General features: G+C 41.8%; 1 protein-coding gene across 2 annotated transcripts in view; it reads right to left on the reverse strand.

Annotated features, from left to right (window-relative positions):
• LOC137542281 (vasoactive intestinal polypeptide receptor-like) overlaps window positions 1-19367 on the reverse strand; it is a 188147-nt gene that overhangs the window by 9922 nt on the left and 158858 nt on the right. For both annotated transcript variants that reach the window (XM_068264077.1, XM_068264078.1), the window contains 2 exons: window positions 15514-15580; window positions 9309-9400 (listed from right to left, as the gene is read on the reverse strand). In XM_068264077.1, the coding sequence (XP_068120178.1) occupies window positions 9309-9400; window positions 15514-15580 (159 nt within the window). The remainder of the gene's footprint in view (window positions 1-9308; window positions 9401-15513; window positions 15581-19367) is intronic.

Consider the following 19367-nt stretch of genomic DNA (forward strand, 5'->3'; position numbering starts at 1 on the left):
ACTTAAGTCAAACAAAAAAAAATGAGTTTTACTCACCTGGGGCTTGCAATAGCCCGCTGCAGCTGTCCAGTACCCTCGCCATCTCCCTCCGATCCTCCTGGCCCCGCCGGCAGCCACTTCCTGTTTCGGTGACAGGAGCTGACAGGCTGGGGACACGAGTGATTCTTCGCGTTCCTGGCCACAATAGCGCCATCTATGCTGCTATAGCATATATCATATACCATATAGCAGCATAGAGGGTGCTAATGTGTCTGGGAATGCGAAGAATCATTTGCGTCCCCAGCCTGTCAGCTCCTGTCACCGAAACAGGAAGTGGCTGCCGGCGGGGCCAGGAGGATCGGAGCGAGACGGCGAGGGTACCGGACAGCTGCAGGGGGCTATTGGAAGCCCTAGGTGAGTAAAGTGTCCCTTTAAGCTAGGGGACGTGCAGCCGGTTTTGGATTCTGTCTGAGTACATATACGTAAATAAGAATGTACCGTATTTTTCGGACTATAAGACGCACTTTTTCTCCCCCAACATTGGGGGGGGGGGGGAAGTTGGTGCGTCTTATAGTCCGAATACTAAATTTTGTGACTGCCCCTGTCCTTCCCCTTGTCCCCTCTGGTGCCTGCTGTCCCCTGCCCATCATCCCCTCTTTTGTACACTGCCCCCTCCTCCCTGTTATCACTATCCCCCATCCCCCATGACCCCTCTGCTGTCCTATGTCCCTTTAACATAGATAGGAAACCGCTGCAGTTTACCGGCAAGTACCGGTATATACACACCAAGGGAAGTGGCCACACAGCTTCACATATACCTCGTCCACGCCGGTGTCCTTTGCCCCGCTACAGAGAACGCTACAGGTAACCGGCAAGTTTTTTCACAATCACGGAAAGAAGACATACAGCTTCAGAACGCAATGTCCAATCAGGCAGGGGGCGCTGCGCGAGACGGCCAATCACAGCCCTCGCAGCTCACTGCTTACTCCCAATCACGAGCCTTGATGACAGAGTCCTTGTCCCGCCCGCTAGACTATCGGGAAGGCTGTGATTGGCCGTCTCGCGCAGCGCCACCTGCCTGATTGGGTATTGCGCTCTGAAGCTGCGTGGCTCCTTTCCGTGTTTGACGGTCATCTGTAGCGGTTTCTGTCGGGGGGGAAAAGGACACCGGAGCGGAGGAGGTATATGTGAAGTTGTGTGGCCACTTCTCTTGGTGTGCATATACCGGTACTTGCCGGTAACATGCAGCATTGTCTGTCGGGGGGCAAAGGACACAAGCGGAGGAGGGATATGTGAAGTCTGTGTGTGGCCACTTTTCTTGGTGTGTATATACTGGTACTTGCTAATATGCAGAGGTCTTGTTATCTATGTTAAAGAGGCAGAGGACAGCAGAGGGGCATGGGGGACAGCGACACCAGACTGGGGGGGGGGGCAAGTGTATACCAGAAGGGATGGTGGGCAGGGGGCAGCAGACACGGGGGAGGGTGGCAGTATACACCAGAGGGGATGAGGGGCAGGGGGAGAGCAGACTCCAGAGGGGGAGACAGTGTAAACCAGAGGGGATGATGGGCAGGGGGCAGCAGACAACGGAGGGGAGGGGGGACAGTGTATACCAGAGGGGATGATGGACAGGGGGCAGCAGACACCAGAGGGGATGATGGGTAGGGGGCAGCAGACACCAGAGGGGCGGAGGCAGTGTATACCAGAGGGGATGATGGGCAGGGGGCAGCAGTCACCAGAGGGGAGGGACAGTGTATACCAGAGGGGATGATGGGCAGGGGGCAGCAGACACCAGAGGGGGGGGGGGGACAGTGTATACCAGAGGGGATGATGGGCAGGGGGCAGCAGACACCAGAGGGGGGGGCAGTGTATACCAGAGGGGATGATGGGCAGGGGGCAGCAGACACTAGAGGGGGGGGACAGTGTATACCAGAGGGGATGATGGGCAGGGGGCAGCAGACACCAGAGCTGAGGGACAGTGTATACCAGAGGGGATGATGGGCAGGGGACTGCAGACACCAGAGGGGGGACAATGTACACAGCGATACCCAAGGGGGCCAAGGACAGGTGGAAGGGACACAGAATGCTGGAAGCCACCTGCTGGCATTGGTAATGAAAAGCAGCATCTCTTCAGCCAGGCACCCTCCTGGTAGCACTGCCTTCCCTCTCCAGATTAGGATGCGATCATCCTAGTGGCCAGCCAGCATTAGAGCCTGATTTCTCTGTGATCTGCTGCTAAAGACAGGACTTAGCTGAAGAGCTGCTAAAGGAGCTAATTAGTGAATGTTAATAGTTTGCAGTTTCTGTTATTTTATCAGAGAAGCCACTGGAGGACAGAGTACGCAGGAACGGGGGACAAAAAAGGACACAGGTGGACATAGGGGGATACAGGAGGAAAGAAGGACACAAGGTGTACAAGGAAGGCACAAGGGGGACAATAATTGGGGCAGAACATATACAAGATGCTCTTGGACCATGGACCAGGATTAGTATAATTTTTTTTTCCTATGATTTTTATGCTCTAAACTTGGGTGCGTCTTATAGTCCGGAGCGTCTTATAGTCCGAAAAATACGGTAATTGGGAGCGTGTCTTTTTAATAGATGGAAAAAAGACTAAAAACCATGGAGTCCCTTTTGGTGTGATCCACTTCACTCCAAATAACTCACTATATTCATAGAAAGGACCATCAAATATATAAAGCACAAAGTCTTGCAAATCTTGTGGTACAAAAATATCAAAAAATCTTTATTGACACAAATACAAAAATTCTTTAAAAAAGAGGGAGGTCTCTGTAGGATGCTCCTCATTTGTGTAAATAGTCACAGGAATTTCAATAGTAGTAAAGGCTTAAAGTATTCAGCAATATATCAATTAGCAATATATCAATTTGCCTGTGACTATTTACACAAATGAGGAGCATCCTGCAGAGACCTCCCTCTTTTTTTAAAGATTTTTTGTATTTGTGTCAATAAAGATTTTTTGATATTTTTGTACCACAAGCATAGCCGGCCTTTGATATGAGCGACCGGAGCGGTCGTTCAGGGCGCCAGCTTCCAAGGGGGCGCCAATAGCTGGTTGCCTATGCGGAGGGCACCTACACCTGATTTCCTATACTGAGGACACCTATAGCTGGCTACCTTTACTGAGGGCACCAACACCTGGCTACCTACAGGGAGTGCAGAATTATTAGGCAAATGAGTATTTTGACCACATCATCCTCTTTATGCATGTTGTCTTACTCCAAGCTGTATAGGCTTGAAAGCCTACTACCAATTAAGCATATTAGGTGATGTGCATCTCTGTAATGAGAAGGGGTGTGGTCTAATGACATCAACACCCTATATCAGGTGTGCATAATTATTAGGCAACTTCCTTTACTTTGGCAAAATGGGTCAAAAGAAGGACTTGACAGGCTCAGAAAAGTCAAAAATAGTGAGATATCTTGCAGAGGGATGCAGCACTCTTAAAATTGCAAAGCTTCTGAAGCGTGATCATCGAACAATCAAGCGTTTCATTCAAAATAGTCAACAGGGTCGCAAGAAGCGTGTGGAAAAACCAAGGCGCAACATAACCGCCCATGAACCGAGAAAAGTCAAGCGTGCAGCTGCCAAGATGCCACTTGCCACCAGTTTGGCCATATTTCAGAGCTGCAACATCACTGGAGTGCCCAAAAGCACAAGGTGTGCAAAACTCAGAGACATGGCCAAGGTAAGGAAGGCTGAAAGAAGACCACCACTGAACAAGACACACAAGCTGAAACGTCAAGACTGGGCCAAGAAGTATCTCAAGACTGATTTTTCTAAGGTTTTATGGACTGATAAAATGAGAGTGAGTCTTGATGGGCCAGATGGATGGGCCCGTGGCTGGATTGGTAAAGGGCAGAGAGCTCCAGTCCGACTCAGACGCCAGCAAGGTGGAGTACTGGTTTGGGCTGGTATCATCAAGGATGAGCTTGTGGGGCCTTTTCGGGCTGAGGATGGAGTCAAGCTCAACTCCCAGTCCTACTGCCAGTTTCTGGAAGACACCTTCTTCAAGCAGTGGTACAGGAAGAAGTCTGCATCCTTCAAGAAAAACATGATTTTCATGCAGGACAATGCTCCATCACACACGTCCAAGTACTCCACAGCGTGGCTGGCAAGAATGGGCATTAAAGAAGAAAAATTAATGACATGGCCTCCTTGTTCACCTGATCTGAACCCCATTGAGAACCTGTGGTCCATCATAAAATGTGAGATTTACAAGGAGGGAAAACAGTACATGACTCTGAACAGTGTCTGGGAGGCTGTGGTTGCTGCTGCACGCAATGTTGATGGTGAATAGATCAAAACACTGACAGAATCCATGGATGGCAGGCTTTTGAGTGTCCTTGCAAAGAAAGGTGGCTATATTGGTCACTGATTTGTTTTTGTTTTGTTTTTGAATGTCAGAAATGTATATTTGTGAATGTTGAGATGTTATATTGGTTTCACTGGTAAAAAATAATAATTGAAATGGGTATATATTTGTTTTTTGTTAAGTTGCCTAATAATTATGCACAGTAATAGTCACCTGCACACACAGATATCCTCCTAAAATAGCTAAAACTAAAAACAAACTAAAAACTACTTGCAAAAATATTCAGCTTTGATATTAATGAGTTTTTTGGGTTCATTGAGAACATGGTTGTTGTTCAATAATAAAATTATTCCTCAAAAATACAACTTGCCTAATAATTCTGCACTCCCTGTATACTGGAGGCCTCTACGCCTGGCTACCTGTGGGGGGATGGAGACCTTCAACTGACTTCCTATACTGGGGGCACCTATGCTTGGCAACCTATATTGAGGGCACCTATACATGAAATCCTATATTGGGGGCACCTATACCTGGCTACCTACCTATACTGAGTCTGAGGGCGTTTTAGGGGGGGGGGGTGGCTATAACGCATGGTGCAAATTGTCGGTGCTGTGCTATCATTCTAAATGGGGGGGAGGTGGCTAACTGTCCCACTGATTGTTTTTATTCATATTCCTGAAAGGTTCTAGCCTTCATTTTTAAGTGTATTCAGGATAATGCACTCTATCCATCCATTCGTGGTTATTAATAGTATTTTTCTATTATACATATGTGACGTGTCACAGAGATCTAAGCATTTGGCGGTTGACAAGACGTCCTTTGGCAAGACGATGCAATAAAGCATTCAAAGGGACTGATGCCCGGTATGTCTTTATGTATATGTATGCGCCAACTCGAGTATAGGCCGACCCTCCAACTTTTAACCATAGGACATGGAAAAAATAAATGACTCGAGCCGAGGGTTGCACATGCAGCAGCTGCTGCTGAGTTTTAATCCTATTCTGCACTTGACCTGCATATACAGAAAGATGAGCTGCATGATCGGTATCTATCTTGCAGCCATGTAAAATCCCCCCTGGATGCCCTGCCAGACTGAAATGTTTGGAACATGTGTACCGCAAAGTCCTTTCTCGAGTGCCCCGCATAGAGCAGCAGCACATGGCCCCATCACTCACCCACTCACTCACACATGAGTTTGCAGAATTTCGACTCAGAATTTCACAATTTCACAGTGAAAGATGGAATTTGCACATTTTGAATGCATGAACTTCTTTTCACATAAATAGTGAAAAAATGGCTACTGGGCATGCTCAAAGAACACGAATGAAAAGATCCTATGTGAAAATTCTATGAAAAATATGAATATTCTGTGCAAAAAGCTAAAATTCTAAGCAAAATTGAAACCTATTGTGCACATACATTCTCAAAGTCACACTGAGCAAAATTAATCCTATGGTTAGAAAAAAAAAGATTGGAAACAAATTGCTCAGAAGCCACTACCAGGGGGACACCCTTGTAGAACCCTGGAAGTCTATAGGTGTGGTTCCTGTAACCAATGTCCATATATAAAATCCGTCCGTTCTAACACTTTTCCTCATGTGGGTAGAACAATGACCATCAAGCATTTTGTTAATTGTGCTACGGAGGTCAAATATGTATTAAATTGCATGTGTGACAACATCTAAATAGGTAAGACTACGAGAAGTTTGCGTCGACGTATTTACGAGCACATTAATGATGTGGAGAACCATAATTTTGGATCCCCTATAGCTCGACACGTTATATTTTGTGAACAGAATCCTTCCAATTTCATATCTTTTAGTGCAGTGGATCGAAAACATCCAGCACTGAGAGGTGGTGATTTTGATAAATTACTACGTAAACGAGGATGTCCCTGGTCTTAATAACAATTTAAAATATGCACCATTTTTGTAGCTGCCCCTCTTGTTATGCATTGGGAAAGTCTCTATTTTTGTGCTGGTTGGGGTGGAGGCATTAGATGAGTGTATAGCCACCTTTTTTCCTCTCTTTGAGCACATTTTTTTCCTCGAGGATGGCCATATGTGACAGCACCCCTTATAGTCTGCATAACTTATTTTTGATTGCCAGACTATTCGGGGTGGAGGCATTTGATTGCCAGACTATTGGGGTGGAGGCATTAGATGAGTGTATAGCCACCTTTTTTCCTCTCTTTGAGCACATTTTTTTCCTCGAGGATGGCCATATGTGACAGCACCCCTTATAGTCTGCATAACTTATTTTTGATTGCCAGACGCATTCGGTAATGCTGAAAACAGCTGAGTTAACGGAGCACTTAAGAAAATGTTAATTCATCAAAGCTGTTACCGAATGAGAAGCTGAAATGACAGAGCAATGAGATAAATTACCGACTTGTGCTCAACACATGTCAGCAAATGTCAGTAAATGTTAATTCATCAAGGTTACCACATTCGCTAGCACATTCGGTGTTTATCTCCAGCTCTCCCCTGTTGTTACAGGCTTCGAAAGCCTTCTGTGTGAATGTTTTCATGATTAACAGGAGCAGGCAGCCAATAGAAACAGCCCCTGTTCTCCTGCAAGTGCCGCTGATAGGTGCTGATAGGTCACAGGCTTCTCCACACAAGCTTCCAGACCCCCCAGGCAGTGAGCAGAGAGAACGGGACAAAAGATATCCCCAGATGTCCTTTGGTGGTGTAACCCTTTGAGTCCCTGTTTGAATATGCAAAGATGCAAGTGGTGAAATCACCAAGCATGGCATTTGTAATGTCTCCAGGAAGTTTATCTACGTTGTGGCAAGTAAGTAAAATGTTAAGAAACACTGATGGACAGATTCAGAGCAGCAGAGGCAGTATAAATAACAGTAAATATAACACGTTTACATGTAAAGGGATGTCTGGATGCCTTCTATTGTAATCAGCTTGTAACAACACAGAGACATTCCAAGCTGCTGTGCACCACTCTGCTGTTATCCAACAGCCTTTGATGAACTGAAGCCATAGTACTTCGGTAACTTAACGAACCTCTACCACATGTGTGAAAATATTGATGAATTAGCACAGTGAAGTGTAAAATACCGAATGCAGTATTTTAAGGACTGGGATTTTGTTATCGAACACCCTTTGATGAATTGAAGCCTATGTGTTTTGTTTCTCCTCCCTTTTTCAAGATATCATGTAATAATGATTTAATTTATTGAGTATCTTTTAAAGTATAATAACCAATTTTCTTGGTCCTGGTTTATATTTACTTATTTTCTATATTCTGAATTAGTTTGTGACTGTCTATTTAAAAGTCTGTTGCACCAGGTGGGACTGGAAGGGAAGTTTCCTTTGGGCACTGCAGGGTCTTTTTTTCTTTCTTTCCACTCCTTTCCCCTTTCTCTCCCCTTTTCCCCTTTCTCTCCCCTTTTCCCCTTTCTCTCCCCTTTTCCCCTTTCTCCTTCTCTTCTCCTTCTTTACTTCTTTCTCTCTGTCAGCTGGGCGTGGACCCTCCTCCTGCTCTGCCTGGTTCATCTTTCTGGGATTGGGAACCAATTGCCTATAGCATGAACTGCATCTGCACTAAGCCAAGTAGCCAGAGACGTATCTAGAGGGGTGCAGGCATGGCTCGTGCCATGGCGTAACAGCACCATGGGCGTCATGGCTGCCTCCTCCTACTGGGAGATCATCTCTAGTTATACATGAATGTTTTCTATTAATCACATTGACAAACACCAGATAATACAAGCAATAAACTGCAAACCAAAGGAAAAATGTATTAAAAATATAAAACGTTATCAGTGACTAATTTGGTGATAGAAAAATAAAAATAAAACACAGGCAGATGAAATAACATGACTACGGGTTGTGTTTCCCTTATGGAGTAGAGAAATCTTCACATTTGAGTGCTCCTCACCATTTATTTGCCAATAACTTTATCACTACTTATCACAACTAATTGTTCTTATACATTTTTTTTCCACAAATTAGGCTTTGTGTAAGTGATTTTTTTAGTTATTACTTCATTTTCTATGCATTTTAACCAGTTAAAGGGACTCTGAGCTTAAAAAAAAAATGAAAATGGTACTCACCTTGGGCTTTCTGCAGCCCAGTGTAGGTCGGGAGGTCCCACGACGGCGTCCTAGCTCTTCTCCCAGGTCTTCTCCCAGAGATGACTGCCTGGCAGCTTCCGGGAGGCTCCAGTCGACACTGGCCCGAGTGTCGGGCTCTCCCTTACGCATACGTCACGTCAGACTTCATCACGCCGGCTGCCTCGTGTTATCATGGCGGCCGGCGTGACAGTAAGGCGCATGCGCGATTTAACCGTGCGTGCGCTGTACTGTCATGCCGGCCACCGTGATGATGCGAGGCGGCCGGCGTGATGAAGTCAGACGTGACGTATGCGGGAGGGAGAGCCCGACACTCGGGCCAGTGTCGACTGAAGCCACCCGGATGCCGCCGGGCAGCCATCTCTAGGAGAAGAGCCAGGACACCGTCGTGGAACCTCCCGACCTATACTGGGCTTCAGAAAGCCCAAGGTGAGTACCATTTTCAATTTTTTTTTTTTTTTAGCTTGGAGTCCCTTTAAAGGACCACTATTAGGAAAAATCGTAAAATGTAAAATACATGTGTACACATACTTTTAAGAAATGTATTTCACCCAGAAAAAAATGAGCTATAAGATTACAAAAATGTATAGTGCATTTTACTCAGAGACAAATGTATGTTTTATAATGATATATACTATATATACACACACATATATATATATATATATATATATATATATATATATATATATATATATATATATATATATATATATTACAATAGATAGACTTACAGTTTAAAACATTTTTTCACGATAGTGGTCTCTTAAAAACTCATGGAAAATGCATAATGTAACTCTTTTTACTTTGGGGCCCAGAGTACGTATGTAACTTATTAAGACCAAACTGTGGTTACCAGTGGCCACTGCTCAAATATAGGGTTGATTATAGAGATAAAATACTCACATGTACTGCTGTTTGTAGTTTTTACTAATATCTGGACATCTGATTTTCTGCATGAGGATTCTGATCACATTGAGGAATATAATGAAATTAAGCTGAAATAGAAAGGTTAGATAAGGCTTAGCCAAATGTTGTTTAAAGTGACTCTGTAGTGGGAGGTATTTGGAAGCCGCCATATTGTCTGTAATTAACAATGCCAGATCCATGGCTACCCCCTGATACCTTGCTTCTAATGCTTCTACCCACTGACCAAGAATGAGAATGTAAATCAGGAGCTTTGACTAAGGTTTGGCCATACAGGCCCATATGTAATTCACTATTCTCCTTAGTTTTCTCCCATTGATTTTTTCACGCCTGGTCAATAAAATGCCCTTTGAACCCTCAGCAAGCAAGGAAAAAAACACACAAAATAATTTTGAGAGCACTTTTTCTAATACTTTTGGTACTTTTTCAATTGCAAAATGCTGAAAAATTATTTTAAAGAGATGATGAAATGTTTTCTCCTAGAACTAAGGAGAAAAAGTGAATTGCATATAAGCCCATTGTCCGATATGCAGTTTAAGTTTTCTCCTGAGTTTTGTCATAGCTGATATTTTTCCACCTTCTCATGAAATGCCTTTTAAAGAGAGACTGAAGCGAACTAATTTAGCCCTTTTTACCTTATAATTCGCTTCAGTACTCTCAGCACAAGTAATCTCCCGCATCCCCGCCGCTAAACGAGCACTTTAGACTTCCCCATTCTCCGGGGGGCAATCTGGCTGGCATTTCCTGAAAGAGGCAGAGCTTTCAGCTTCAGCTCTGCCTCTCCTGATGTCAGTCGCCACGTATCGTCGCCTTTCCCCACCCCTCACACTCTTCCTTCATAGAGAGGGGCGGGGAAAGGCGGAGATCCACTCGTCGATTGACGTCAGGAGAGGCAGAGCTGCGGCTGAAAGCTCTGCCTCTCAGCTCAGCAAAATTTATGACCAAGTTGGTCGTGGATGTTTTCCCGGCGATTTGGGGGGTCTAAACCCCTCGTTTTGCAGTGGGGATGCGGCGGTTTACTTGTGCGGAGACTACTGAAGCGAATAATAAGGTAAAAAGGGCGAAATTTATTCGCTTCAGTGTCTCTTTAAGCCTCCAGCAAGCAAGAAAATTCTCTGAATAATGTTGACATTAAGTTTTCACCTACTTTTTTGTACTTTTTCAATTGTAAAATGCTTACAATTTTTTTTAAAGAGGATGTAAAAATTATCCCCTAGGAGAAAATTCAGGAGAAAAAGTGAATTGCATATGGGCCACTAACTGCATGCTTGTTTCAGGTGTGTGTGTGCATGACTGACCTGCTGATCTTTTTGGATGTAGAAGTGTCTAAATCAATTGGCATTGTGTAAAAGAAAAAAATAACATGGCAGCCTCCGTATTCCTCTTATTACAAGGTCACTTTAAGTACAAGGCCTGATTACCCTGAGACATTTTGGCTTACAGCACATGATGGGAAATGTAGTTGCACAACAAATAGAGACTAGAAGACTACCCACCTATGTGCTACATCCGACTAGAATACATCATGAATAAAAGGCCCACAAATTCAGGCAGCATTATAATAAAAATGTTTTATTATTATTACACTGCGTTTTAGTATTATTCAGTATTTATATAGTGCCAACATCTTCCACAGTGCTGTACAGAGTATACTGTCTTGTCACTTAACTGTCCCTCGGAGGGGCTCACAATCTATTCCCTACCATAGTCCTACTGTATGTCTATATTGTGTAGTGTATGTATTGCAGGAGCTCCCTGGGCAAATTTACACCACCTGTATGTGTGGATGGGTGGCCATTATAGCTTTTTTAAAGTGAACCTAAGGTGAGAGTCATATGGAGGCTGCCATATTTATTTCCTTTTAAACAATACCAGTTGCCTGGCTGTCCTGCTGATCCTCTGCAAATTAATACTTTTAGCCATAGACCCTGAACAAGCATGCAGCTGTCAAATATCTTAGCGATATCTGCCTATAAACTACTTAAAAGTCAAGCCTAAAAAGTCGTCATAATCAAGATTAGTCAGTAGTGTGTGCGTAGCTCACTATAAAAAGAATATTTATAGGTTAACAGGTTTACCTCTGGAAAAAATACGCAACACTCATCTGTTAAGTTTTATAAAATTATATTGAATTAAAAAATTAAGATAAAGCATATATACAGGAATATACGCGTACGTACAAAAAGGGCGCCCGGACAAAAAGGGCGCGGGGTGTAAACGCTAATCAATAATTAATCATTAATAGCGTTTATAAAAATAGTGTGCTATATTTCGTTTACAAATAATGTTTTACAAAATTATAAATCATTAAATAATGTTTATGAAATCGCCAATTGTGAAAACGTTAATCTTCCCTGTTTCAAAAGTTAAACTTATAATTACGTTTATTAAAAAAACAATAATATATGTTTAATTGTTATAATTGTATATTATTGTGAATAACCTTCATTTATGGCTTGTTCTTATAATAAAATCTGAAAATATTCTTTATAACGATGATATAAATATAACTACGTTCGTAATAAGTGTTGTAAAACATTAGTAAGTATTACTAAAATTTTACTAAAACTATACCTAAGCCTACTCTAACACAGAACCCTCCCTGTACCTATCCCTAACCCCTAGACCCCCCTGGTGGTGCCTAAACCTAAGACCCCTCTGGTGGTGCCTAAACCTAAGACCCCCCTGGTGGTGCCTAAACCTAAGACCCCCTGATGGTGCCTAAACCTAAGACCCCCCTGGTGGTGCCTAAACCTAAGACCCCCTGGTGGTGCCTAAACCTAAGACCCCCCTGGTGGTGCCTAAACCTAAGACCCCCCTGATGGTGCCTAAACCTAAGACCCCCCTGGTGGTGCCTAAACCTAAGACCCCCTGGTGGTGCCTAACCCTAAGACCCCCCTGGTGGTGCCTAAACCTAAGACCCCCGTGGTGGTGCCTAAACCTAAGACCCCCCTGGTAGTGCCTAAACCTAAGACCCCCCTGGTGGTGCCTAAACCTAAGACCCCCCTGATGGTGCCTAAACCTAAGACCCCCCTTTAGTATGTGGATAATAATGTTTTACTAATTGTGGCTGCAAAAAATATATTGCAATTTACGTTACGTACTGATCGCTTTATTTTGTGAATAATAATGTTTTACAAACAGTAAGGGATAAAACTTTAAATAATGTTTTAATTAGTTAAATAAGATAAATATGTTTAGTATTTTTATAAACGTTATTCGGCACGGGTGCATTTTATAAATGTAAATCACCACAAGCACACTTATAAATCATTAAAAATCTCCGGGCACCGTTTCTAAACGTTATTTATGTCCAGGCGCCCTTTTTTCCTGCTCTGCGCCCATTAGATGTTATTTATTATGAGAGTGAATGGCGGCGCCCTTTTTGTCCACTAGCTGCCTGCGCCCTTTTTTCCCAGCTCCAAATATACATCTCTCCAGTTGTTGTCCATCATCCAAAATACATTTTCAAAGTTCCTTTAGTGAAACAAGTCCATATCAATATAGCAATTCTTCTTCTGTAGATTTTAACTTCCATCGATAATTGTTATCTCGAGATTGTACAGTGTATGGTACACACAAATATAGCTTTATCCTTAAAAAATGATATATAAAGTTCTATTCTTAAAGAACTTAAAGTAGATATATCCTAATCAATCAAAGCTAGGTAGTTGTCCCTAAGCTTACAATTGCATTTAAATAGTAATGCTTACTGATTTATATGAAGAATAGCATAAAAAAGTTATCTAAAAAACTTAAAAAAACTGCTGACGTTTGAAATGACAAACAAGTCTTTAACTTTTATATAAGCTATTGTGAGTAAATTCACCAAGAATAATTCATATGACCTCTCTTGTGTTCTAGAATCACAGTGGAAGGTAGGTAGTCTCTTAGGCCTCAATCGATCTCAGTAGAGTTTCAGGCTCGATGATAAAATATGCCAGCCTGCCAGGGCTATTTATTGTAATACTTCTAAGATGGCGTTAATTAGAGCAGTGTTTCTCAACATTTTATTAGTATGTACCCCTTTTAAAACCCTGTACTCACCAAGTACCCCCTAGCATGGTAAACATTATCACACGTACCCTTTGACAAAGATATATTTAATCGTAGTACATTATAATTGGTTCTAAACCATTTCCAAGCATTTACTATTGCTTTTAATTAGCTAAAATACTAATTTGCTGCTGTTTAAAAAAGATTTATCATTTTTTAAAACTGTAAATTTATTAATTTTTGGTTAAGTATATCAAGCCCGAGTACCCCCTAGAACCATCAGAAGTACCCCCTGGGGTACGCGTACCACACGTTGAGAACCTATGAATTAGAGGATTTTACAGTAACGCACAAATTCAAACTTATTTTTAACTAGTACATTCTGACATTTTGTGACATTTTGAACTATCGTGTTATCTGAGCAGGTGCGTACATATGACGCTACTTGGCTTATTAACGTAAGTAATCCACATTTTTCTAATCAAAATTACATCAATAACATTTTAATTAGATCATTTGACACAAGTAATGATCCAGGTGCTGTCTTTATGACATATTTTCTGGATCTGATGGTTGCCAAGATATAGGCGTATGTTCTTAACTTAATCTAGGAACTTGGCATGTTCTTTGGTACATCGTTTATTAACGGGGATTTCCTGAACGCCCCCTGTGGTCACAGGTTGTACTGTCGTTCACATGGCTTTTGTTTTAGTTTGGTATTCATAACAGCCATGTACTTTAATACATGCTAAACTATATAGAAAGCAAACTTATTTACCTCATTATATAATAGGGATGAGCAGAAACTACGTCAGTGCGAATTTACGCATCGTAGTTCGCATCTATGCATCGTAGTTCGTAAGTGAAGTTTAAAAACTATTTTTAAAAAATTTAGGCGTAGCAAAGTACCGCTATACGTAGCTTACGCCCACTATGTGTAGTTAACATGTGTAGTGAACTACGAATGCATTAACTCGCGTGTAATTTTCTGCGTGCGATTGTATGCTTACAAATGTACGCATTGGAAAGGGGAATGTACGCATAGAAGAGTTCTCTGTTTAATCATTGAAAATGGAATTAATGAGTAAAATTTTCTGCATGCGGGCAGAAGCATCAGCATGCACTACGCTTCGCACTACGCTTCGCACTATGCGTAATTCTGTATTTTAACGCGTAGTCTACGAAATGCATACAAAGCGAATACTTGATTTAGAAGCCGTAGTTTGGCAAAGCGTTATTGTGTAAAACTCAGCGTATTTCCAACGTAGCGAAGTTGGCTGACTACGACTATCCCTGTTATATAAGTCTATCGTTGATCAACTCATTAATTAATAACACTATGATCACTATACATGATCTCTATACGGGATTAATATTTCAGCGTATAGCAGGCTTAGCTTCTGCAGTGCATATCTCTGATGGGCAAGCCTTGTTTAGCAGGCATTACAGCCAGATCTGAGTAAAGTCAGAACATTTCTCCAGCGTTATCTTAATATAAACATAACCTTGTACAGGGAACACACCGCTTACTGCAGAAAGCGACATTAAGGGTTACTCTAACCAACAATCTAACTGATTAAAGAAAAACTCTGCTTATAATCATAAAATCATGAAATTCATTCAAATAATCTTCAAAACATTTTAAAACATATATAATCAGCTTAAAGCAAGATGGAGATGATTACTCTGCATTAATATGATTTTCTGACACAGCAGATCAGGGGCTTGATTCACAAAGCGGTGCTAACCTACTTAGCACCCTGGTTAGCACGTCTAAAGATTTAGCACCGCTTTGTGAATCAAGCCCCAGGTGTTTCTAACAATATTTTCATATCTGACCGGATTAGCTGCTTGTTTGTTTCTGGTATAATTCAGACACTCACGCAGCCAAATAGATCAGCAGGGCTGCCAGGCAACTGGTATTGTTTATAAGGAAACAAATATGGCAGCCTCCATATCACTCTCACCTCGGGTTTACTTTAACATGTCGGGTGTCCTTTATTTGTATTTTGAATAAAGAATTATGTTATTGTATAATATAACTTTTGCGTAAGCAGTATTATTGGAGTGCACACTCTGTTTTCTTACTCTTTAAATGTGTTGGTTCTGCATAATATACTGAAGAGGGAGCGATGAAGCAAAGCATATGCACACAATGTAATTTAAATAAAAGACAAACTATAATTACAAATATGGCCACCAGGATGGGAGTCTTGATAATCCACCAGTAAATATTTTCATAATCATCCCAGCATCTGTACAGGAAAAGAGACAGTTATTCATGTGTGTTCAACATGGTTCCTATCAATACTGTAACATGTTGTATGGGAATTATTTATTTTAGCCTCATTTTAAGACACTTACGTGTCAATATGTTCAGTAAAGACTACTGTACTCACAGGTGCCAAAATCAAGGTCAGCAGGCTGATTGTGCCTCCCCTCCCCCCCCCCCCCCCCCCCCCCCTTGCCATTTTATGTGGCCCTCGAGAGCTTTAAATATCCAAAATTGTAAGTAATATTAGTTCAAAGCTGTGTTGAAAATGTTTCAAAACAAAGGAGCTCTAATAAGTGGATCAGAGAATAATAATGGCGCACGTAGAAAAAGGAAGACAGATGGCGCACAGTGACGTTATCTATCAATAGTTCCGTACATATGCCAAACCGCAGACGTTATTGCGCACAGTGATGTTATCTATCAATAGCTCCGTACATATGCCAAACAGCAGACATTATCGCGCACAGTGATGTTATCTATCAATAGTTCCATACATATGCCAAACAGCAGACATTATCGCGCACAGTGATGTTATCTATCAATAGTTCCATACATAAGCCAAACAGCAGACGTTATTGCGCACAGTGATGTTATCTATCAATAGCTCCGTACATATGCCAAACAGCAGACATTATCGCGCACAGTGACGTTATCTATCAATAGTTCCATACATAAGCCAAACAGCAGACGTTATTGCGCACAGTGATGTTATCTATCAATAGCTCCGTACATATGCCAAACAGCAGATGTTATTGCGCACAGTGACGTTATCAATAGCTCCGTACATATGCCAAACAGCAGACGTTATTGCGCACAGTGACGTTACCTATCAATAGTTCCATACATATGCCAAACAGCAGACGTTATTGCGCACAGTGACGTTATCTATCAATAGTTCCATACATATGCCAAACAGCAGACGTTATTGCGCACAGTGACGTTACCTATCAATAGTTCCATACATATGCCAAACAGCAGACGTTATTGCGCACAGTGACGTTACCTATCAATAGTTCCATACATATGCCAAACAGCAGACGTTATTGCGCACAGTGATGTTATCTATCAATAGTTCCATACATATGCCAAACAGCAGACGTTATTGCGCACAGTGATGTTATCAATCAATAGCTCCGTACATATGCCAAACAGCAGACGTTATTGCGCACAGTGATGTTATCTATCAATAGCTCCGTACATATGCCAAACAGCAGACGTTATTGCGCACAGTGATGTTATCTATCAATAGCTCCGTACATATGCCAAACAGCAGACGTTATTGCGCACAGTGATGTTATCTATCAATAGTTCCATACATATGCCAAACAGCAGACGTTATTGCGCACAGTGACGTTACCTATCAATAGTTCCATACATATGCCAAACAGCAGACGTTATTGCGCACAGTGATGTTATCTATCAATAGTTCCATACATATGCCAAACAGCAGACGTTATTGCGCACAGTGATGTTATCTATCAATAGCTCCGTACATATGCCAAACAGCAGACGTTATTGCGCACAGTGATGTTATCTATCAATAGCTCCGTACATATGCCAAACAGCAGACGTTATTGCGCACAGTGATGTTATCTATCAATAGTTCCATACATATGCCAAACAGCAGATGTTATTGTGCACAGTGATGTTATCTATCAATAGTTCCATACATATGCCAAACAGCAGACGTTATTGCGCACAGTGATGTTATCTATCAATAGTTCCATACATATGCCAAACAGCAGACGTTATTGCGCACAGTGATGTTATTTATCAATAGCTCCATACATATGCCAAACAGCAGACGTTATTGCGCACAGTGATGTTATCTATCAATAGCTCCGTACATATGCCAAACAGCAGACGTTATTGCGCACAGTGACGTTATCTATCAATAGTTCCATACATATGCCAAACAGCAGACGTTATTGCGCACAGTGATGTTATCTATCAATAGTTCCATACATATGCCAAACAGCAGACGTTATTGCGCACAGTGACGTTATCTATCAATAGCTCCATACATATGCCAAACAGCAGACGTTATTGCGCACAGTGATGTTATCTATCAATAGTTCCATACATATGCCAAACAGCAGATGTTATTGCGCACAGTGATGTTATCTATCAATAGCTCAGTACATATGCCAAACAGCAGACGTTATTGCGCACAGTGATGTTATCTATCAATAGTTCCATACATATGCCAAACAGCAGATGTTATTGCGCACAGTGATGTTATCTATCAATAGCTCCGTACATATGCCAAACAGCAGACATTATTGCGCACAGTGATGTTATCTATCAATAGCTCCGTACATATGCCAAACAGCAGACGTTATTGCGCACAGTGATGTTATCTATCAATAGTTCCATACATATGCCAAACAGCAGACGTTATTGCGCACAATGATGTTATTTATCAATAGCTCCATACATATGCCAAACAGCAGACGTTATTGCGCACAGTGATGTTATCTATCAATAGTTCCATACATATGCCAAACAGCAGACGTTATTGCGCACAGTGATGTTATTTATCAATAGTTCCATACATATGCCAAATAGCAGACGTTATTGCGCACAGTGATGTTATCTATCAATAGTTCCATACATATGCCAAACAGCAGACGTTATTGCGCACAGTGATGTTATTTATCAATAGCTCCATACATATGCCAAACAGCAGACGTTATTGCGCACAGTGATGTTATCTATCAATAGCTCCGTACATATGCCAAACAGCAGACGTTATTGCGCACAGTGACGTTATCTATCAATAGTTCCATACATATGCCAAACAGCAGACGTTATTGCGCACAGTGATGTTATCTATCAATAGTTCCATACATATGCCAAACAGCAGACGTTATTGCGCACAGTGATGTTATCTATCAATAGCTCAGTACATATGCCAAACAGCAGACGTTATTGCGCACAGTGATGTTATCTATCAATAGTTCCATACATATGCCAAACAGCAGATGTTATTGCGCACAGTGATGTTATCTATCAATAGCTCCGTACATATGCCAAACAGCAGACATTATTGCGCACAGTGATGTTATCTATCAATAGCTCCGTACATATGCCAAACAGCAGACGTTATTGCACACAGTGATGTTATCTATCAATAGTTCCATACATATGCCAAACAGCAGACGTTATTGCGCACAATGATGTTATTTATCAATAGCTCCATACATATGCCAAACAGCAGACGTTATTGCGCACAGTGATGTTATCTATCAATAGTTCCATACATATGCCAAACAGCAGACGTTATTGCGCACAGTGATGTTATTTATCAATAGTTCCATACATATGCCAAATAGCAGACGTTATTGCGCACAGTGATGTTATCTATCAATAGTTCCATACATATGCCAAACAGCAGACGTTATTGCGCACAGTGATGTTATCTATCAATAGCTCCGTACATATGCCAAACAGCAGACGTTATTACGCACAGTGACGTTATCTATCAATGGTTTCATACATATGCCAAACAGCAGACGTTATTGCGCATAGTGACGTTATCTATCAATAGTTCCGTACATATGCCAAACAGCAGACGTTATTGCGCACAGTGATGTTATCTATCAATAGTTCCATACATATGCCAAACAGCAGACGTTATTGCGCACAGTGATGTTATCTATCAATAGCTCCATACATATGCCAAACAGCAGACGTTATTGCGCACAGTGATGTTATCTATCAATAGTTCCATACATATGCCAAACAGCAGACGTTATTGCGCACAG

This window comes from Hyperolius riggenbachi, chromosome 12 (genome assembly GCF_040937935.1).
Source record: "Hyperolius riggenbachi isolate aHypRig1 chromosome 12, aHypRig1.pri, whole genome shotgun sequence".
NCBI classification, from domain to species: domain Eukaryota; kingdom Metazoa; phylum Chordata; class Amphibia; order Anura; family Hyperoliidae; genus Hyperolius; species Hyperolius riggenbachi.